The sequence below is a fragment of the Heliangelus exortis genome, chromosome 20 (genome assembly GCF_036169615.1).
Source record: "Heliangelus exortis chromosome 20, bHelExo1.hap1, whole genome shotgun sequence".
NCBI lineage: Eukaryota > Metazoa > Chordata > Aves > Apodiformes > Trochilidae > Heliangelus > Heliangelus exortis.
In genome coordinates this window covers 11001749-11024065 of record NC_092441.1, presented here as the reverse complement: position 1 = coordinate 11024065, position 22317 = coordinate 11001749, and the positions used below count along the sequence as shown (strand labels likewise).

The 22317-nt window shown below is 36.8% G+C and overlaps 2 protein-coding genes across 4 annotated transcripts in view; one reads left to right on the top strand and one right to left on the bottom strand.

The window, feature by feature from the left end:
- TBCD (tubulin folding cofactor D) overlaps window positions 1–22317 on the top strand; it is a 107054-nt gene that overhangs the window by 15074 nt on the left and 69663 nt on the right. For all 3 annotated transcript variants that reach the window (XM_071764218.1, XM_071764219.1, XM_071764220.1), the window contains exons 9-14: window positions 3391–3436; window positions 4030–4162; window positions 5323–5465; window positions 6249–6309; window positions 6791–6865; window positions 9909–10003. In XM_071764218.1, coding sequence (XP_071620319.1) covers window positions 3391–3436; window positions 4030–4162; window positions 5323–5465; window positions 6249–6309; window positions 6791–6865; window positions 9909–10003 — 553 coding nt within the window. The remainder of the gene's footprint in view (window positions 1–3390; window positions 3437–4029; window positions 4163–5322; window positions 5466–6248; window positions 6310–6790; window positions 6866–9908; window positions 10004–22317) is intronic.
- Window positions 12166–20138, bottom strand: ZNF750 (zinc finger protein 750). The gene is made up of 3 exons (XM_071764222.1): window positions 20010–20138; window positions 13857–15495; window positions 12166–13430 (listed from the first exon to the last, which is right to left on the bottom strand). Exons 2-3 carry the CDS (start codon window positions 15281–15283, stop codon window positions 12710–12712), a joined length of 2148 nt encoding a protein of 715 aa, XP_071620323.1. The 5' UTR covers window positions 15284–15495; window positions 20010–20138; the 3' UTR covers window positions 12166–12709.

The following is a 22317-nucleotide window of genomic DNA, read 5'->3' as shown; positions in this document are numbered from 1 at the left end:
CATGTCCTCCCTCACCTTGTTTACCTCCCTACATCTGGCCTGGAGGCAGGGAAGGCTGATAGCTTTCCCTGGGCCTGGATATTGTGTGACTACTAGGGGGTGCTCCAGAGTAATGAAAGATATAATTTTCTTCCCGTAGAGGCTGAAATTATCTTCCCAGTCCCTGACTTGGTTGGTTACAACCAGAGGGGAAATTCAGACTTGTGTCTCCTGCTCAGCAGGAAGATACACTCACTACCAAGCAGTCAGGCTGCCCTGAGTGGTGATTTGTATAGCTTGGGGAACATGTCCTGGGGATGATCCTGATTGATATATCTGATGGAGGTCGGGCCTAAAGTGGGTTATGCAGACAATTGGAAGGTGTGGTGTGTTTCTTCTGTGATTACTAAGAAACTAGGTTTTGTTTTCCTTGCACCATGCTATTTCTAAAGCAGAACCAGACTTGACAGTCGTCATTGCTTGCACACCACTGATTTTCTCTAATTTGTAGGTGGCTTAATTATTTATAAGAGAGGGAGTCACATACTTTTCAACAGTTCAACAGGTTGGGTAAGTTGGTGTACTCTGGATGTCCTCATTAAAGTGAAGAGACCATGGCGTAACTTTGATTGCCTGGGTACTCTGATAGGCAGACTCCTCACTTTCAGCATTGTTAGTTGCTGACACTAAGATGTCTATGCAGGTGGCAGAGCAAGCTAATTATTTTGTTTGTATCAGATTTTTTGAAATGGTCTGGCTTGGATGTTTTTCTTCCTTCAAGGCAGGAAGTTTAGGCTCAATATTATAATGTTGATTTGTCCTTTTTTTTTTTTTTTTTAGGTTTAAAAAAAATGTTTTCTGGTCATGCATCATGTACTTTTCCTTCTAGTATAGCCCCAGTAAGCTCCAGGCTTGGAGGATGTTTCTTAGACTGTAACTTTACCTTATGTACATGACTGTTTGTAGCACATGCTTATCTATCTACTAAGCTCAGAAGCTTGGTAAATTTGGGGTTCTGCATGCTTTGTCTGAAAGAAATAGTGAAAACTTTTCTTTAAATTTCAAAATCAACAAAAAAAGAGACATGGGATTTCCTGCTGTGCTGAGTACCTGAGAAGTTGTACTCAATCAGTTTGGTTCTTGCCTATTTTCTTTTCTAAAAATTGTGGGTTTTTTTCCGATGTATTTGTTCCAGAGTCACTAGGTAACATATTCCATTTAACAAATAATGTTTAAATAGTAAGTCCTTTTTTCTTCAAGTTAGTTATTAATTTGAACACAGTAACTATGGTATCCATTTTTACTTTACCTAAAAATTTGCATCAGTAAAATAAAATCCCTTAATCCATGTATCAGTTGATTTACAGCAGTTGCTATGAGGATTTTAACACCTGAAAGTATATTTCAAATTCTTGCAGTATTTGCTCTGAGAATAGATGTTCTGTCTTGAAAATTAGATATGGAAAAAGCTTGATGTTCTAAGGATGTAGTAAAGCTACAGGGAAACAATGTCTATTTCACCTTTTCCTTCTGAAAATCACAGAAATCATTATGAAATGGAAACTCTCTAGTTGACTGTTTTGAATTGACTCACAGGCATGTGAGGCTGTTTTTTACTTTTTTTTTTAAAGCATTAAAAATATTATTGTACAATATTTGAGGAGTTTTCTGGTTTCATGCCTTGTGTGTTTATTAATTTCTTCCCACATCTTGCATGGAGGTGATATCTCCTGGTCATGTTTTTCCTGAAGAGTCAGAACTGAATTCAAAGTTGGCCTTGAGGATGTGAAAACTGAGAAAGGTGCCATTTTGTTTCAGCATAGAGGTAGAAAAATTTTAGAGACACTCTAGATTTGCTAATTATATTTAAAATTTATGTATTTTCTGTCCTTAACATAAGCAGAGTATTGTATGTTAAGTGTAATTTATTTTTTTTTTTTTACTATTAATGTATTGATGGAAGCTATACTATGTTTGTACTCTTTGTGTTGGTAGTTATTTATGTTAGCTGTTGTTCTGGGCCTGAAATAGTTCTTGTAGCATTTCTGCTTTGTAAATGTAAGGGTTAAAGACTGCTTTTCAATTGCCTAGTTACTCCTAAAAACATTAAAAATCTTAAATAGTTCCACTTATATTATCATTTCCCCCCCCAAATATATATATACAGCTTATAAGAGAGCTGATCTCTCTTCATGAGAGATCAGAAGTGCTACTTCAGGATCCTAAAATGTAATTTTTAGTAACAAAACAAAATGGAATAGGTACATAGCCTAAAGGTGTTTTTATTGCCTTTGTTGCTTTTAACCACACCTGCAGCACGGGAAGCATGTGTGTATTTGGTATGTGTGAGAAAGTACATATTTTTAAGTTGAGTCTGTTCTTGTTTAATTCCTAGGCATATTTATTGAGGAAGCTTTTTCTCCTGGTGAATGGCCAAAACCAAGGAAAAAAAAGTGGCTGACCATGGTAGTTTTCATGCATATAAGTGAACTGAGGGTGCTTCACATATGTAACATGTTTTTATCAGGTGTTAACAGCCATTTGTCTCACTGTGGTGCTGGGGCTTAATCTGACTGGAATATTGAACTGCATTTAAAAATATTTAGGTAGTTCTTTGTTTCTTTAAATCCCTTAGCACAGGAATTAAAGTTTGCCTGTTGGAGGTATACTTGTAGCAGGTATATTCCTGTATCAGATTTTGTTTAGTTTCACAGAGGGTTCTCAAAAACTGTTGAACAAACAGGGTGAAATACTCAGCAGTTCAGCCTGTGCTGCATCCTCTCTGCAGTGTGGTTGCTGCTAACAACTGAAGTTTGCTCACATGTGTCCACCTCTTGCTTCTTAGCAGTGACCCAAGTGCTGATGTGTACTGAGTCATCCAGATCATAAAGAGGACTTGGAGAAATCCATGGTCAGGAAGTCCCAAACATGATGCAGTGTTCCTCGAGTTCTTCTGCCTTTATTCATCCTTTACAAATTCTGCTTCACTTTTTAAGAGGCTCAAAGGAATATGAGCTGTTTGAGATAATAGGTGCTGTGGTTGCACCTGCATTGAGCTTGTGTGACCAGCACTGAGCTGGATGGTTCAGAGAGCTAAGCTGGCTGAAAACAAGTGGCTTTTTTTATTCCTCCCCACCCCCTCCTCTTCATTTTTGGCAAACTCAGCTCCCTGAGTTGGCTGGCTGTGTGGCTGTATGGATGGGACGAGAGTGCTGGGCTACAAGATCCTTGACTTGCATTGACTTACAAAGAAATAAAGCTGCACCCTGGGACTCTTTTCCTCTTATAAACTTTAATTTAATAAACACTACAGATTATTGCGAGAACATGAAAAATAATTTTAGAACTATGTGCCTGATATACTTTAGAATCTCTGTATTCTTATGTCTGTTTTCTCTGCTTTAATTGTAGGCACAGTTATTTAAACATGCTGAAAGAGACTATTGTTTACCATATGGTAAGTTTGTAATATCCTGATTTTTCTTTTTAAAGCCATTCCAATACTAAAAGAAAGAAAGATTAAAATGATAACAAGTGGTGCTTTAAGGAGCAAAATCAACAGGGGAATTATAAAGCATGCAAAATGAGGGGGAAAAAGAGATGGCAAAGTGAGGGAGGAGCAGACAGAATCAGGGGATGTTATATTGGAACAGCTCATCAAAGAATTTGTCAGGTGATTATATTGGCCATTGCTATAATACAGGAGCTAAACACAGAACACAAATTATAAGATGTGGAAAATATTAAAAAAAAATAATTACCACATAAACTTGTTTTGTACATATTCCAGTGAGAATTAGAGGCATAAATACTCTCAGGATCTAGATTCATTATAATTTTCATAGTCAAAAGCAATCTGTCCTGCTTGGTAGATGAAGGATTGCCACTATTTGACTGGTGTCAGAGCATCTTCAAAGTAGATGATGAAGGATTTGCAGTTCAGCAATACCTTAAAAAATACAGATCTTTTGAAATATTTTCAAAACTTGATAACATTGTCTTACTAAGTTGTTTTTTTTACAGTTTTTCTAATGTCTTTTTCTTTTACAGCTCCTACTGTGCTTGAATGTCTTGATAAGTGCAAGCTGTCAAAAAGTAATCAGATGGTTCTTCGCAAGCTCGGAATGAAACTTGTTCAACGACTTGGATTGACCTTTGTGAAACCAAAGGTGGCAAAATGGAGGTCAGTTTAAAGCTGAAACAGTTTACAAATAAATAAACCTAGAAACACCCAAAAAACCTTAAAAATACCTAAATCCCCATGTAACTACTGGCTTTCTGTCCCTCCTAACATCTCTGCACCCAAAAGCAAAAGTGAGAAATTCCCATGCTAACTGGGAATGAACACATTCTTCAGTTGCCCCATTGGGAAAAAGCAGAGTTCTTCCACTGTGTTTAGTTTCCTGTCATTTTTTTTCAATTTTGGTGTAGTAATTTAGTGCTGTCACAACCCAAAGCTTTTGACTTTTGGTGTTGTATGTTACAAGCAGAAGCCGATTCCTGTATAACGTGGCAAAGGTGGGAAGACATTTATCTCTGTTACTAAAGTTGATTTAGTACAGTTTGGTAAGATTGAACATAACTTTTTCCATTACATAGTTCTACCCTGATTCAATAGAAAGTTCACAGGGGAAAAGTGGTTTGCAGTCCCACTTTCATTTTGCATATTAGTCAGGTTTTGGTGTCTGGTTTTACTGATTGCCAGAGGGCAAACTCTTTTTTAGATTTCTCGCACTGATATTTTAAAATTGCAGGCTCCTCAGTGACTATTGTATTTCTTTTACCAACTTTTGAGAACGTCCTTAGGCATAGAAAATTCTTTTTAGGTAGAGAGTGTACCTTGCCCAGTGGCAAAAGTCAGTTTAGCATGTAAAGTATATCTTTTGTAAGAATGTATCTGCACCACGGGCTAAATATCTGAGTGCAGCTTGGGCAGAAAGTACAGAGCTAGTTTTAGCATTTTAAAAACAATTTTTAATAAGTTTACTTTATTAATTTTTCATAATTTTTTTTAGGTTTTGGAGAGGTTTTCAGGGCATGGGAATTCTGCCTCTTAATTGTAAACAGTGAGAAGTAGGTTATACTGACCAGGAAAGGGATATAAAATGAAAAGGACCTATTTAAATGGTCTAGCTTGTCTCAGCTTGGAAAAGAGACAACTGGGTCAGGAGGAAGGAGAATGGGATACTTTTACTTTTCCTTTAAAGCAACCACTAAATAACTGGAGAGCTGTACACTGGGAGATGTAGTAACTTGACAAGCAGGCTTTATGACAGTGTGTACTTGTTTCAGTTGCAACTTAAATCAGAAAAATAAATTAACTGTGTCCATGTCCTTGCGCAGGTACCAGCGTGGCTGTCGATCTCTGGCTGCCAATCTGCAAGCTCAGGGTTCAGTTGTGCAGAAACAAATCCTAACAGTTGTTGCTAATGAAGCTGATGATGAAGAGGAATATGACATTCCAGCAGAAATTGAAAATGTTGTAGGTGTGTTAAAACTGGACAGAGATTATTGTAATGCATGAAAACTAAACACATACTGTAAAAAAACCCTTGGGATTGAGAGAGTCATCTGGATATCTGTGCCCATGTGAACAAATGGAAAGACTTTAAAACTTCATGCAGCTTATTAAAATATTTTTTATTAAAGGATTTAGATTTAAGCATCTAAAGCAGAAACTCTGCTCTAACATTTGTCATGGGGTTGAGGAATGGAGTTGTTGAAATCCATGTTACCAGGTTAATCCTGTAGTATGAAAGAGTTGTCTTGAACCTTTCACAGATGAAAGAAATAAGCTAAAATTCATAAGAAAAATGAAAATAGTATTACATGAAAGCTAAACAGTTATGGTTGAAATTTGTAAGCTGTGGTAGTACCAAAAGAATAGCATTTTTTAAATTAGTATTCAGTCATACTAGCTAGCAGGTCTTCTGCTGGCTTGCTGGTGGTTATACTCTAAACAAACAGGCAGAAATTGCATCAGAAGACCATTATAGTTGAATAAGGTACTGAACCATTGAAAGAGGCAACATGACTTCCATTTTCTAGTAATTTTCAACCCAGATTGTCTCTTTTAGAAAACAATGTTGACATTTTTCTTGTTTCTTTGATTTCAAGTCATACTTGTGTGACAAATAAAACTAGATACAAATACTTAAATTAAAACTAAATGGTAGCTATGTTAGGGTGAAAATGAATTTTAAACATTTTAGGAAAACTGTATTGACAAATGAGAATAACCTCTTTTGTTTCAATGAAATTATCTCCAGAGCAGTTGTTGGTTGGACTGAAGGACAAAGACACTGTTGTGAGGTGGTCTGCAGCAAAAGGGTGGGTTTCTTTCATGATTACTTTAAACTAATAAACTAAAGTAAACAGCAAATATGGTGTGATATAATCCATGGTTTGTGTGCATTCTCAATATTCACAGTTACTTCCTTCAATTTGCTTTAGCTCAGCTTAATGGTATGAAGCCATTTTTGTGTCTTTTTTGTTATATGATTTTGAGCTGATCTTAGGAGAATTTCAGATAGATTTCAAAATGAACATTCTGAGAAATGCTTGATTTGAAGGGTGTAGCATTTCTCCAAAATATGTTCTCTTCCACTTTAAAAAAATGTATTTCTGGATGAAATTTGCTACTGTGTAGCTTTTGCTGCAGGTTTGAGATTGTTGTCTGAGGGCCATAGTGCATTGTCATCTCAAAGTCAGTCATCTTACTGTAAATTTCCAGTAAGTGAATTGGACTTACTCATCATATGCAGGGAAAATTAATCACTGTATGCTTTTTTTTTTTCTTTAATGTCTGTAGAATTGGTCGAATAACTGGAAGACTTCCAAAGGAATTAGCAGATGATGTGATTGGGTCTCTCTTGGACTGTTTTAGGTAAAAATCTTATTTCACTCTTTACATAGATCTGAAACGAGTCTGTTTATGAAACAAGATGACAACAGTTAGGAAGATGGGTCTGAAAACATGTGAATTTTGTTGCAACTTCTCCCAGGTTTCCAAGTCTTTTAAGGCATGGATGCCCTAAGGGTGTCCAATAGTTTCTTTAGATAAACTATTTCTTCTATTTTCTTCATCCCATTCTAAAGTAATCTGGAAAGACTGAAGTTGAACTTTGGAAAAATAAAAAATGCTCATTAACTTGCTGCTTTAAAAATTCCTGTTGTGCTCATGTCTTGAGTGTTCCATGCATCTTCAGAAACATAGTAGAACTGGAATTGATACTGAAAAGCTTTCTGTGGATCACTAGGGATAAGAAGCAATTTCTCTGTGAGGGGAGGCTAAAACATCAAGGGAGACTGAGGAGTAAAAGGGGTAGAATAGAGATTTACATAATCATTAATGGTCCCGTATTTTTTTTATTTTTAGAATAAAAATAATAAAGTAGCAGGCCACAGGTCTGGAATAAAGAAAAGGTGTTGGTAATTCACATCATGTAGTTAATCTGTATAAACTTCTTGCCACAGGATATTGTGGATGCTAGGAGTATATGCCTCAGCAAAAAATATTTTTCTTTTCTGCAAACTTGCCCATGATCTGGCAGAGTTGGAAAGATGTTATGAGAGTGTTGCAATATGCTTGTTCTTGCACAATACCAAGGCATGTACTGTTGGCCATGTAAGAGAGAGGCTTTTGGGCTAGCTGAAACTTTGGTTTGATCACATAGATGCTGAGATGTTCTTTTGATGCTCTTTATTATTGGACGTCTTGTTTCTGCATCTATGTAGAGCATGAAAAGGACTCAATTATAAATAATTTACTTTTTTCCTATCAAGTTGCTCATCAGGTCCTGCAGTGAGTTATTTAGCTTTAAGATCTAAGCTATTGTTTTAGACTAAGCTAATAGCAGAAAGAATGGTTGCTTTGTTGGCAAAAAATATTGGTGATGGTCTGTTTACCACTCAGATGTACTTGGTTTTAGAAAATCTTCTCATATTGGTTGTGAGTGCATATTGAAAATACCAGCTGAAGGAAGAACACATTGAAAAAGAAGGTGTAAAGTCTTAAAAACTTGCAAGGAAAGTATCTACTTAGGCAGTACTTCCAGTGTGTTACTATGATTAATTTAAGAAGTGCTGCTGATCTCAATTATCCCTGGAGCTTCAAAGACCTGTCCTCACTGTGTTTTCTTTCCTTGTTTTTCAAGTCATAGAGATGAGTAACCCAACTAGTAATTGAGTGACCTGCTTTCTTCAGAAACACCTGGGAACAAATGTAGACAAGGACAAAGGGAATCTTCTAAAATCCTTGCACTAAATATCTAGTGACCAAAATAAAAATAAGTCAGCTGCTTTTCAGAGGCACTCTGAAGTTACCTCTCTAGGGATAAGAACAAAGGATTTTTTAATATGTAGATAGATGAGAAGCCTAGAGACTGGAAAGAAACAAGTGAGCATTTATCACAGTGCAGTGAGATTTTCAGCACAGTCCTGCGGGTGTCTGCGTGAGCCCTGTGGTGTTTGGAACACTTACAGGATCCTGGAAAAAGGTGAAGAAAGTGGTAAGGCAATCTGTTGATTTCAAGTAAACTGATGTAGTGAAAACTAAAGGTGAAGAAAAAGTATAGAAGCCTAAGCTAAGGAACTAGACAGTAAATGGCAATAAATAGAACATCAATACAAGCAAACTAATGCACTTAAGGAAAAATGCAGGTAGCTGTAAAACAGTTATTGCTACTCAGGAAAGAGATCTTGAAATCTTTGATAGTTCTGTCAAAATGTCAGTGGAAGACTCAGCAGCTGTCAGCAAAAAGAAGGCAAATTGAACATTTAGATATTGTTAGGAAAGGAAGAGGTAACAAAACCAAATCCCTGAAAAGTGATTTAGCTGATGGGAATTCTGCCAAGTGATAGAAAAAGCAGAGGGATATAATGAAGAGATAAAATCATAAGTATGAAGGAAAAGAGGGGAAGGGAGTAATTGCTTACTGCTCACTCTTTCTCATACTGGGAAAACTGGGGAGCATCAGGAAGCACATTTTCACACAATTATAATTAAACTGTAGAAGTCATCGCCACAGGATGTTATGGAAACCAAAAGTGTAAAGGGAATTCAGAAAGGGATTATCCAAATTAATGGAAGAGAGTCCCATCAGAGGTTATTAAGTGTGACATGTTTGCTGTAACCTCTGCTTGGGAAGTCTCCATATTGCTGGTTGCCAAAGCAAGGAGGAGGCCAATAAGGGAATGATCCTTTATGCCTTGTCTTTGGCCAAGCATCTACTGTTACTCCATGGCAGAGACAGGATGTTGAGAGACAAAAAGATTTAATGTGACCTGGTCTGTCTGTTCAACATTTTATACTTAGTATCCTATTCCCAGTTTAATACCAAATGAATTTTTACATGTTTGGTCATGCATCATGCAACCTTTCTCCTTTTCACTCCATTGTCTGCCAGACCATGATATTTTTTTTGATCTTTTTTGACATGTCCTCTACAAGTTGGTCTGTTTTATGTTTTCTAAAGTTGGATAAATAGCACTATTTACTCAGTGCATAAGCTCATATAATGTGCTAAATGGAAACTATCACTTAAGCCTCTTTGCTAGCCTAAGGACTGTGCTTGGCCCTAAATTAATGAGTTATTTTGGGTTTGTTCTATAAATCTCCATCTATTTTGCCAGTCTATTAGAAAGTTATTTTCCTTTTGTAGGTGAATTTCAGGTATTGTGCCATTCTGTACCGAGGTTACATTTATATTGATAAAGGGTTTTTTTTCTTATTTGATCCTATTTGCTCACTATCTATACTGCACAAAATGGGAAAAGAAACATTCAGTTTCTCGTTTGTATTTTAGAAGTCTAACAGGATTAATAACACAATATACACATGCTGGTTTGCATATTTAAAATATTAGGAATTCACCATGAAAAATGAAATTGGAAGAGGGAAGATCAGCCTTAACAAAACCTGTCTTTAGTTTCCAGGAAACAGACAACGCGTGGCACGGTGGATGCCTGGCTCTGGCTGAATTAGGTAGAAGAGGATTGTTACTCCCTTCCCGAATTTCAGATGGTAAGTTGTAGTGGCTGAATGTTAGTCAGTTAATTCATTAACAGTTTATTGTATCAGAGACTGAGTGTGTAGCAACAGACTGGAATTTGCTGATGGTAGGGCTCCCAATAGTAGCTGTAGTAGTGATACACCTGTGGGAATATTTAAGGTGCTTCTGTCAAAAACATTGTCTTGGGTGTGCCTTTTTTTTTACTTAATAAATTTTTCTTTCAAAAATTACATTAGTTTCTTGGGGTTTTCTTCTTTCTTGCTACCATGTTTCCTTTTACGGTTGTAGAAAAATAATTCAGTATATCTCTATATTGTGTCATTGTAATTTTTTCAATGGAATATATCAAATAATTGATGACTAACTTGCACCTTAAAGCTGGTAGCTTATGATGTTTGTTTCTGATTAAATTTCAGAGGCCAGTTTTGCATAATTTATACAATGACCTGTTTAATTGTTTTATGGGTTTTTGAAATATCAGGATGGAAAGAAAAATAACAGGGCAGAGGAATTTATTCTTTGTTGTGTTCCTTATGAACCAGTATACATAGAAGTACAGATGCATTAATGTGAAAGTAGTAGTTATCTGTTTTGGGATTTTCATTAAGTTTTTTGCAGAGTTGAAATGATAAAAGCATAATGTAGTAGTAAGTATCCACTGTTGGGCTAGATAATTCTTCTGGTTCCCTCTGGTACTCCTGTGTTGAACAGAGAAGTTGGAACACTAATTTTCAAAAGTGTTTCAAAACTGGTGTTTCATACTAGTAAATGAGTTTACCAAATCTTTTCTATTCTGAAAGTCTGTTGACTTGCTCTGTAAGAAACTGTAAAATATAGTATTTAATACAGTTTTTATTCTGTCACCATGAAAAAACTTCATGTCCAATAGAGTATGCTTTTCATGTGAAAATTTTTGTTCAGGCAGCCTTCAGTTGGTTTCTGTTTTCAGATTACTTTTGCTCTTATATGATAAAGATGAAACAGTTAAAATACCCCCAACATTAAAAAAGGAAAGTCATCCCAAAGTAAGCCTCTATCTTAGTTCTATCAAAACTGAAAGTGTTCACTTCCATCAAGCACATGGGATAACCTTCTGTAAGTTTTTTTAATTGAAACTGAAAGTTTCATGCAATTTTGATATTGTATAGAACTGCAAAACACTGCAGTGTTTTGACCTGTGTTGTGAAACCATCTCTCTCCACTTTATGTTGAATTTTTATATATGTGGAATGGCCATAATAGTTGTATCCGTCACACTCTTGCTGCAGAAGTGCAGTGAAAGTATGCTGCTGTCACCATGTTCCCTCTGTTCAGACAAGATATTCTGTCTTAATCATATAGGGAAGAGCTTTTCTCAATGAAAGATTAAATTAAAGATGAGATGGGGATGTTATTGTGTGAATAAAGAATCAATGAGAATGTATACTCATAGTTTTAAGTGAATAATACTTAGTTTGGGCTTGTTTTACTTGGGCTGGTACTGCGTAATGTGGAGATTTACACAGTTGAACACCAGCCTTATTTTAGTTAAACTTCTGTAGTAGTTTGGACAAGCTGGACAGCAGCTTTAAGGCAGAGGGAGTTCTGAGGTTTGTCATACAGAGTTAAAATATGCATGAGTTAACCTGCACAATTAACTTCCTTCACTGAAGGAAGGTCCTTTTTATAGTTGTTTGGTATCCCAGGCCGAATTATACTTGTAAATTAAAAATGTAGCGACTTCTTTGCTAATTTTTCTGCAAACTGTGTGTTACAGATAGCATGGGGAATGTATTTGTGTTTATTAATGACTTTCCATGTATTTTAAGTACAGGTCACAGTTTTATTTGAAAAATTGCAAGTTTATATACACAATTACAGAAGCAGAAGACAGTTTTAGGATGTATGTAGAAGCACACTGACATTAATTATTAGTGATACATGAATACTGAAGAATACTACCAGGAGAGTTTGCCTCAGGTGAAATAAATTATATGAATAACATTTAAGCTTAAGAGTTCAAAGTGTCTGTGTAACCTCAGAGGAGCAGGCTCCTTAACTATTAGATCTTCAAATTTTCAGTATTGTTTTCATAGTGTTTTAGTTAAAGGTGAATATAAGCTGCATTAGCTAGGCTGGCGCAGGCTTTCTTTGGTTTAACTTGAATCTGGTTTTTAGTCAAGACAAGGAAATCTTGCTTTCACAAAGTTTGGATCAGTTTATTTTAACTGGTGGCTTCCTCTGAGTAACAGAGTTTGTTCTCTTATTTTAGTATGGCATCATGGCAAAGCCAGGTTTAATCTTAAGCTTATTTAAACTACTGCACAGTGAAAGAATTATTTTTGAAGAAAGAAGGACAAAAAAACTATTAAATGAAATTAGGCCTGAAAAAGACTATGACAGTATGTTATTGAACAGTATTGTTTCTAAACCTCAAACATCTTTTAAGAATAGAAGTTGTAGAAGTTATTTTACATTGATAGCAAAAAACCTTGAAGATTCATCTAATGTAATTTGGCTTTAATAATGAATGCAAAAATCCACTCATCAAAATCTGAGCTCATACAAGCTTATACAAGTTACTTAAAAATATTAATATAAAATTATGAACACTATTTACATGGCAGAGATTGAATGTATCCTGTCACGGACCAAGCCAGATAGGAGATGGTTTGTAGAATTTTTATGGTGTTGCTGGTAACTAACTTTTGTGACAAGGGACTCTTGTACATGAAGGACTAAGATACTCTTGTTCTCTTCCTTAAAGTGAAGACTCTGCTACAGTCATTTGGCCTTGCTCTTTTAGTGCCTTGCTGTGACTTGGCTGATTCTTTTTGATTTGTCCGTTTTTGTCCTTTGACTTTTTGATTGCACTGAGTATCCTGAGCGTCAGAAGAATTAAGAGCAGCTTCTGTACATGAAGCATTACTGTCCTGAGGACTCTGCCCTTCGTTGTCCATTCTAACTTTGCTGGGGCTGTATGCAGCGAGCTGACAGAGAGCTACAGCTGCTGTTTGTTTCTGTTCATCACAGCTGTCAATTATTCTCAAGTCCTGAGCTTCGTTATGGTGAGCAGTGAAAGAAGATTTGTCACAGGGACTGTTAGTAGGGTTCTTGGAATTAGATGTGTCTGCTCCAGAGGTTTTGTTTTCAGTGTCTGGAGAAGTAGCAGCACCATTATCATGAGGTGGGCTGTGGAAGGATGTTTTCAGGCTTACTGTGTTACAGGAATCTTTTACCGAGAGGTTCAAAGGCATGTCTTGCAATTCAAGAAAGTTCTGACTTTCTGTTTTGGATGTGGCTTTGTATGCATGGTCATGGATAGATCCTGTGCTAGTGTCAGCCTTTTTTGAAAGATTAAGGGGAGCTATCCCTGTGTCGTCGTCAGTGCTGGAGAGTGAACCTTCATTGTTATGGCATTCATTCGGGGTATGGGAATCTTCATCAGTGACATTGATGCTGAAAGAAATATAAGGAGAAAAGAATTCACTATCACTTGGTCTTTAAAACTGAGGCTGAGAAAGTGGGCAGGAGGAAGAGGAAAAAAAAAATCTGACCAGAAGTCTGACAATTTCCTTGTTTCTCCCTTATCTCCCCCCAGTCCCTTTCACTGTACACATCATTAATACAGGTAATTCTTGAAATACACAGACATGTGCATGGTAATGGTGTTGGAAATACCTGGTAGCCTTAAGGAAAATGAGTGGTCTGCTCACTGTACCAACTGTGAATTGTACTGTGTTTTGCACAGTTCATATAGAACTAATCACCTCAATGCTGTAAATTTAAATCTATATCAGGGGCATTGTGTGAAATGTGTCCATCTATTTTTGTGTGTCCCTAGTAAATCTGACAAGAATTGGCAAAGTGCTTTTACTGTTTTACCTGGTAGGTGAATCTCCTCTGTCTTGCTGTGTCTGCACACTTTGAAGTAGAGTCGGTTGATCAGTGCTTTTTCTCACAGGCCTGAAAGCTGTTGAGTTTTCTTCTGGTTGCTCATACTTGCCAAGAGATGTGGAAGATGACTTATTAGAGAGGTCAAATAAGCCATCACAGGCATGGCTTGTCTGAGTGAAGTTGGTTGGACTGGGTCTGCCAGGGGAGCCTGTTGCTGCACTTCCTGCGAGAGGGCTCATTTTAGCATTCTCTCTTTCATTTTGGTCATCTTTGGGATGACTTTTGGCATGCAGCAATGTAATTTCTTTGTCATAATCTGCTTGTTTTTTGTGCGAACTTAAAGGGTATTGTTGGGATGGGCTTAGAGATCCTGGATACAGCAAAGTGGTTTCTTCCATTAGATGAGAATTTTGGTCTCTGTTGATACCAGCAACATGTGAAAATCTGTAGAATGGAGGATCTGTTGGCCTACAAAATCCATATGGTATTGGAGGAGTGGAATGATACTGCTGAAACAATCGATAGTGTTCATATGCTGATGGATTCATGGGTTTTGGAAGGGGCCCAGGATGGGGAAGAAAGTGTCTTTGATCTTGTGTGCCATAGACAGACAGAGCAGAGCTTTCACACTCTGAACTACCTGGAAGCAAGTATGGTGTGTAGATAGCCAGCCTGTGTTCATAGAAATGGGGTGAATATTCGGGAATCATTGGTTGCATGTAAGGTGAAATAGAACCAAAGCCTTTTGTGGGAGCAACTTTATGTGGGAACTCTGGGAGGAAAGGAGAGCCTGCTTTCCATGGGTGACCTGGTGCATGAAATGCAGACTTGCTGTGAAAAGCTGAGCTTTTGTTGGGGAGTGATATGATTTCAGACACTTCACTTGTTTCTGGGCCTTTACTATCTCTGTGTTCTCCTACAGGAACGAAAGCTGAGGGCCTCCCAATGCTGTCCAAGAGGGGCTGCATGCTAATAGCACTTTCTGTTGTACTGCTGGCAGGGCTTAATTCCTTCTGAATACCAGGTTTTTGTCCTTGAATTGCTGTGTTTGTTGCCTGGTTTTGTAATTCAACGTTTTCCTTGGCATCCTCTTTTGCAAAAGAATATTGAGGCTTTGAATCGAGATTTGACAGTCCATTGGTGATGGCTTTAGAAGAAGTTGGTTTGACTGTAGATTCGAGCTGATTGATCTGCTTGGGCTCCAAGGAGCTGGTTTTTGGACATTTGATAACTCGATCCTGCTCTGATACTAAAGTAATTGAGTTTTTGCAGAGGCCATACTTCATATGGTTAAAAAGATGAGATTTCTCATTGCAAGTAAAAGGGCACTGAAAGCACTTGTACTTAAATGGCTTTCCTGGTGGTCTTGGGATGTAATGAGGCTTCTTTGGTTTACGTTCTTTGAGGAGACTCATTTTTTGCTGCTTTAAACAATTAAATGTAATGATTCTTTATAAAAGCTTTCTTGTGGTTAGCTTTCCTCAGTTGTAGCCTCTTGATGTTTCCAGTTTTTCAGGTTTCCAGAGTCCTTCTTCCAAGGTGAAGAGAGGAAGCCAACTCCTGTGGTGTCTCAGGGAAGACGAGGGGGTGCCGGAAAACACCACTTCTGTAACTGGTAGTGCAGGAACTGGAACACAAAGTTTAAAAATTAGCTGTAGTGGAACACTGGAACTAAATCCAAAGTTATAAATTCTTTTAACTGTCTTCCCCCAAATATAACATATGGTGTGTTGTGGGTTTTTTTAAGCAAAACTTAAAGGCTAAGGTGCCAGAGTTGAGGTGGACATGCATTACACTTTGACATTCTTCTACAGCTAAACATAGCCACCAAAGTGGCCTAATTTTGACTAATTGAGTAGCCAGTGCTGGTCACCTGCCACAGCTATGTGCTTGAAGGAGCTTTCTTTGAAAACTGAAGGAACATTCATTCAGAATATGAAAGTAGAAATCCAGGTGGAGCTGTTGAGAGAGGAGTGGAGGTGGGTAGGATGAGAAGAGAGGCAGGTCCTGGCAGCAGCTGGCTCTGGGGCAAGCCTGTCAGGCCGGTTGGGGAGGGAGAGGAGGGAATTTCCTGCTTTGGTGAAATGAGGGTGGAGTGGATTGGCTGCACATGGGGAGCTGACTTGGCTCTTTTCAGACTGACCAACCCCCTCTTTTAACTGGCATGGCGTTTCCTAACAGCCTAATCTCAGTGGATACCTCAAAAGTGGCCAATCTCTCGAAGGACAAAACCACACCAATTTTCTTCCTCTTCCTAATTCAATTAAGAGAAACGAGTACTGAAATATCTGACTAATAGAATCTGCTGCTTGATAAACACAGTTCACATTCTTCTGCTGTGCGGCACCCTACGTATCACATGTAGCTAACACAGGCACACAAGTGTATTAATTCAGGTGAAAAAGTCTCTGACAGCAATTGATTTATAGGGGCATGATCTATCTGCCTTTCTTCAGAAAAACTAAGGTTGTGGATACTTTACACTGCCTAATGATTTGCTCAGTAGATAAGTCAGGAGGGCTTGTATCAGCTTGTCCCATTATGTTCACTGATTCTGAAGGCGTGAGAAACTCTGAGAGTCAAGTTCTCATGATTTTATAGGATGTGTTATGGCAGAGATCTAAAAACTGATGATTTCATCATGAACTATAAGCATCATTATCAAAATGATGACTGTTGCAAAACCACGTACTGTATCTATTGTGTTACCCGAAACTGCAGGAATACTAATTGGTAGAGTGACTAGTATAGCCTGATACTTTTTTTTTTTTTTTAAAAAAAAAAGCTTTTTACACAGAAGCTTGAATTAGTAGTATTAAAATACTGAGTTTATGAAAAGAATTGCTGGTAATTACATACTGTGAGATTTTAGTTAAAGCAGAGATGTTTTGCATTTCTTAAATACTTAATAGAAAATTACATGCAACACGTTATGAAAACTGAAGGCAAAGCTACAGAATTGCTGCTTGTTTCATCAGGTATAGTAATTCTAGAAAATTGTATTAAACGTTGTTTCTCATGTTGTAGAAATACTAATTTTGTTTTAACTAGTAATTGTGAAGGAGAAATCTAAAAGCTCAGTAATCTGTAGCTGTGCTGTAAGGAGAAATATCAAACTTTTTATTAAACACAGATTTTTCTTAAAATGAACAAATGATTAAATGTGTGGTAGCCTCAAGAAAAAAAGAATGTGTACATAAGTAGCTTTTTATTTTTCAGGTTTTAGCAAGGCTTTTTTGGTTGTTTGAGTTGCACAGTGATTCTGTAATAATGAAAAAAATGAATTTTACAGCAGCATTTTAAAATCTTGTCATTAGAGTTTGGTTAAAATGGTATTAAAATGCATTTTTAAAAATCATCTAGTATTTAAAAATATTTTAAATAATGTTAGCCAGAATTCCCCTGAAAGGTTAAGAATAATGCTTTAACATAAAAATCAAATTAAAATTGAGATGTAGGAGGGGAGGTCCAAGTGGGGAACTGGTCTTGTTTTTCTGCCTTAGGTGAACTTGTTGCATTTATTTTTGACTACTGATGTATAACTAATGTGGACAGTTTGTAATGGACTCAGTTAATTCAGTTTGTACCCATTCTTTATATCTTCTTGGAAGTACCCATACTAATTATTCTTGAAAAAAGATATTGTCAAAACTCCATGGCATTCTTAGTTGAATCATTTATGATAACAGTCCAAATTTGCATTCAGGTGCAGCACTTATAATAAAGACATGTTAATTAGATTTTCTTGTTCTTCTAGCCTTCCTTTGCTTAATAATGAAAATTCCTGTGTGTCCTGTTCCCCCCCACCCTGACTTTGTACTTGGTATTTAACTTTGATTCAAGTTATTCCCGTTCCACATACTATTAACTATCGTTTCTTAATAAGATAAAATGCATTACTGCAGTTTTAAAGTTAGAAATATAGAGCATTGGAGCTTCTCTGCCGTGTGGACAGTAGGAGGGAATTACAAAAGGTTTTTTTAATTGGTTTTGGTGGCATGCTCAGCCTGCAGACAGCAGGGCTCCCAAAGCCTGCTGCTGACTGGAGAGATGCAGAATGAGCAGCTTATTTTAAAGGGTGTTTACCCTTCCTTAAACTGAGGCCAGTCCCAGCCAGATGAATGTGCTGTTTCTCTCTTTTACTATTTAATATCTTTTTTTTCTCATGGTTTAAAAATGCCAGTAATAGAATATTTCTGAAGCCAGCCAAGCAGGATAATTTCAAACACAAGAGTATCTGTCATAGGTACATATTTTGTAATTAAAAAAAGTTAAAACTATTTGATCCCACATATACAGCTGTAAAAGGCATTTATGATTTAAAGTAGGTGCAGCTAATTTTGTGTCTCTATATAAATAATGTTAGAGTTGTACCATGTATGTTTTTGCTACCACAATAAAAATTTATTAGAAAGAAAAATCAAAATAAGTATAACCCTTTTCCTTATACTTGAATGCCATAACTTGTGACATCCTTTAAAAATGGGAAAAAATTCTTCAGTAGTAGGATGGTAATTTTAATGTAAATTTTTTTTTAGATTTAGAAGTTACTTCCTGTATGCCTGATTTTCTAAATGCAGATAGCTACATATTATCATAGCTTTCTCTTCCTAGTTTTGAAATGTATTTGTATTACTTATTTATATTTTTATTGAAAACAGGTTATTTAAATAATATTGCTTAAACTTGGTTTTTTCAGTTGTTTGCTTCTTGTCAGTTGAATACATCCTCGTGGCTTTCTCGGCTGTAGCCCTTCCTAAACTGAAACTGAGAGCTGCAAGTTTTTTTTTTTTAACTTCTGTTTCAGAAGTGTGTTGTTGCTACCTCCTTGCCTTTCACATATTAGCAAGTTCAGAAAACAAGGATATCGTTTAATATTGCGTGTGTATAAATATATAAACAAAAATGTAAATGAGTGTAAGTATACACACATATGCACATACGTATTCATACACACGCATACAAACACATATATATGTACATATATATGTGTGTATGTTGTTTTTTAGGTTTTTAAGTAGTCTAGATTGTCTAAGATGCCCAGTTGATCAAAGAGGAAATTTCAAAATGTCTTTTATTACAAGCAGGGCTGGTAATTACATTTCTTTTTAGGACACTGCTTTAGCAAACTACGTAACAGTTTGTCATGCACACTCCATTATTATTGCAGTATCCTTTTGGTGATGTTGATCTCTCTGACCAGGAGTACTCACTGGGGTGGAACATTTTGAAGGACATGCTATAATTAAAATATTGTGATGTGGCATTATTGCATAACTCAAGGACATGCCATTGTCACCTACCTAGAGTGTTGCAAGAACAAGATTTGTGAGTTTTATTCTAGTTGAGATTTTCCAGTGATTAACTACTACTCCCTTCTAAACCTCCAGTTCCTTTAAACTGAAAGATAAATTTTAACACAACTATTTGTTAATTAGGAGGAAATAAGGGTGAGAGGAGTGGGTTGGCAAGGACTGGAAAGAAAGTGGAGGTAGAGACCGAAGAGGGCTGTGAGAGTGTGGGTGTTGTGTGTGTTTGTCTGTGAGGGGAAGTACAGCCACAGAGATGAAATAACTTGGTTAGGCAGCATGGATAAGAAATAAAAATCTTGGTCGATAGGAAGTTAATAATTCGGTGTCTTAATACACTTCAGTTGACTAGAGAGAGAACTCAACTCAATTTTCTGGGCTAAATTCCCATAAACTGGAAAAAATAATAAATCACAACTGAAGTGGAATACCTCATTTTCACACAAGCTTTTCAGACTAACCAAATACTATGGTACGAAGTATATCTGGCAGAATAAACATAACAATTTGAAGCAATGCAGCTTTTTGTCGTACGTCAGTATAGCACATTAACTTCCTGTATGAAAAAAAGGTGCTTAAAAGACTCTTCACCAACAAGACTGAGTTACTGTAAAAAATTGCAACAGTTTGTTTTTTTCTCAAACTAAAATATTCTCCTCTCCTGTTGAAACTTCCTACTGAAAGCTTAAATTGGTTCAGTAAATGCACCTGCTAGGAGTAACCTAGGCTTTTGAGACAGCTAAAAAACTGAACACTTCTGATTTACTTTTTAGATGTTAACAGGAGCAGACTTTATTTGAAAACAAAAAATGCTATAAAGAAATGTACTTACCAGATGCATAGATGTCTGAAACCCTCAAGGTGATCACTGTTGGTAAGCTGTAGCTGTCACTGCTGAGAGAGAAGTACCTGTTCTCTGCTTGATCTCTAAGTGAAACTGCAGGAGGTTGTTTCAGGGGGAGGGACTTAAGAAGTGTAGGAGTTGAGCCCTCGGGGTGTAGAGATGCACCTGATATTACTCCAGCCTGAAGCTACGATTCATTTGTTTGCGTCCACTGCTTTCATTCAGCATTACCTCAGCATCTCAGCTATCGAAAAGAGCTCTTGTCACTTTTGTGCCCTCCAACAACCAAGTTTTACTCCAAACTCTAACGTCTGTTCCTCTGAGTAGCAATATGCAATGTGGGGTCAAACGTGGCTTAGGCAATATGCTGAAGTTTTAAGACAGGTAACTCCTGTCAAAGTGCCTCGTGGGCAGCAGATCTGACTGTACACAGGGGGTGGCAAAGCTTAAAAATACTAGTTTTGGTCTTTTATTAAAGATTGACATTTTTTCTTCAGCTCCTCTGTAGCTTTAACATTCTTGCGCTTTTTGTCTTCCCCCTCTCCATTTTTATTTAAATCTTTTTGTCCTTCATGAGTCTCCTTTCTGAAGGCGGGACTGAACTAACTCCAAGCTTGCTTGCCACAGGAACCTGCCAAAGCTTGCCTATAATCAACAGTCAAATGTACAGATCCTGTAAATGGAGAGGAGTCACCTCAGTAAGAAATTGATTATCACGTCTATATGTTTGCCTAGGAGCCATGAAACTGAATTGTGAGAGGAGAAAGTGGAACATCCACTGATTAGTACCAGTACTTGGTTTTAGTTGAAATTTATAAATGACAAATTAGTTCATGTGTTTGTCAGTCATCTGGTGACATTGTTTGCTTGTTTAGTGAAATAGTAACCTCTTGCATGCGGGTTGAAAGCAAAATCTTTCTATAGTTCTATCCCTAAAAAACGTTCCTCTTCCTGAACCTTAAAAGAGTTTTTGGCTACAAATTCTGACATTACTTAGATGTTAATGTTTCTGTTAACACCGTGACATTCATCTGGATGAACATGATAACCATCCTGTTTCACCCACTGCTTTGTTGTTAAGACAGTTGCACATTATTGAAACTTTCAAATATAGAACTATGATGGATTTTATTTTTGGCAAAAGTTTGGTCTTTTGAATGAAAATTATTGAGGAAATTGTCACTACAAAACCTGTTTAGGCAGTGGGTAAGAGCTGTTTCAGAAATAATTTTAAAGGTGTGGCCTTATCTCGATGAAATGACTTTGTGGGCATCAGCTTTCCTATGTAGGTATCTAGATCACTGTCATTCCTCTTTCTGTGCCAATGTACTTTTCTGGCAAATTTTTCCCAATATAAGCAATCACTAATTTATAGGTAAAAAGGTGGCTGCTGTTTTGGTGGGGATTTTTTTTTTTTTTTTTAAATCTTTTATTATTGAATTCCTGTGATGCTGCCTAGCAGTGTAAAAAGATGTCATGTCACGTGGATCATTTTATGCTGTCTGTATCTGAAGAAAAGTACCATCAAGTTTCTTTTGCATGTGATGGGTTGGAGGTATGTTTTCTTAAATAGAATCTGATATTTTGTTTTGAAAGAAAATTGCAATTTCTGTCATCCAAAGGAAGCTATAGCAGGACTCTTATGTAAGTGTCTGAACTAGGATAAGAGGCAGTCAATATTTGAACTTTGGTATTATTTTTTTTGCCCTTTTCCTTCTCCCCCCTCCCTGATCTGGTATGTGGAGGAGAGATACAATGTCCAGTTGCTGCCTAGATCCAAGGAAAATAATGTTTTAAGTCCAGCAACTTCCTGAGAAGGTCAGTTGAAACCAGCTGCAAAAAAAAAAAGAACTGGAAAAAGAGAACAGCTTATGTCAATTGCTCCTTTTTTGTCCTTGGATGGTATTAAAAATGTAAATCTAAGGAGAAGATTAATTGGTGGACCCCAGAAAGGGAATGTAATAGCATCTGGTGGCATAGACTTCTAGAGTTACAAATGTTGATTGCTGTGATGCTGTTTCATCACTGATTGTTGTTAACTCGCTGTACTTGCATCCTGAGTACTTGGTAAACTGAATCCAGTAGCACCTTTGTTAGTTTATCTGAGCACAAGTGACATTAATGGTGACATTAATAAAGAACACTAGGATTGACATAGTAAAATTTGGACTTCTTCATATTTTAATTCCAAGTAGTTTTTTGGGGTTTGGGTTGGTTTTTTTTTTAATTATTAAAAAAAGCATTATTTTTGTGTCTGGAGGGCTGAAGCTTTAGTTGTGTATCTTATTTTGTGAGT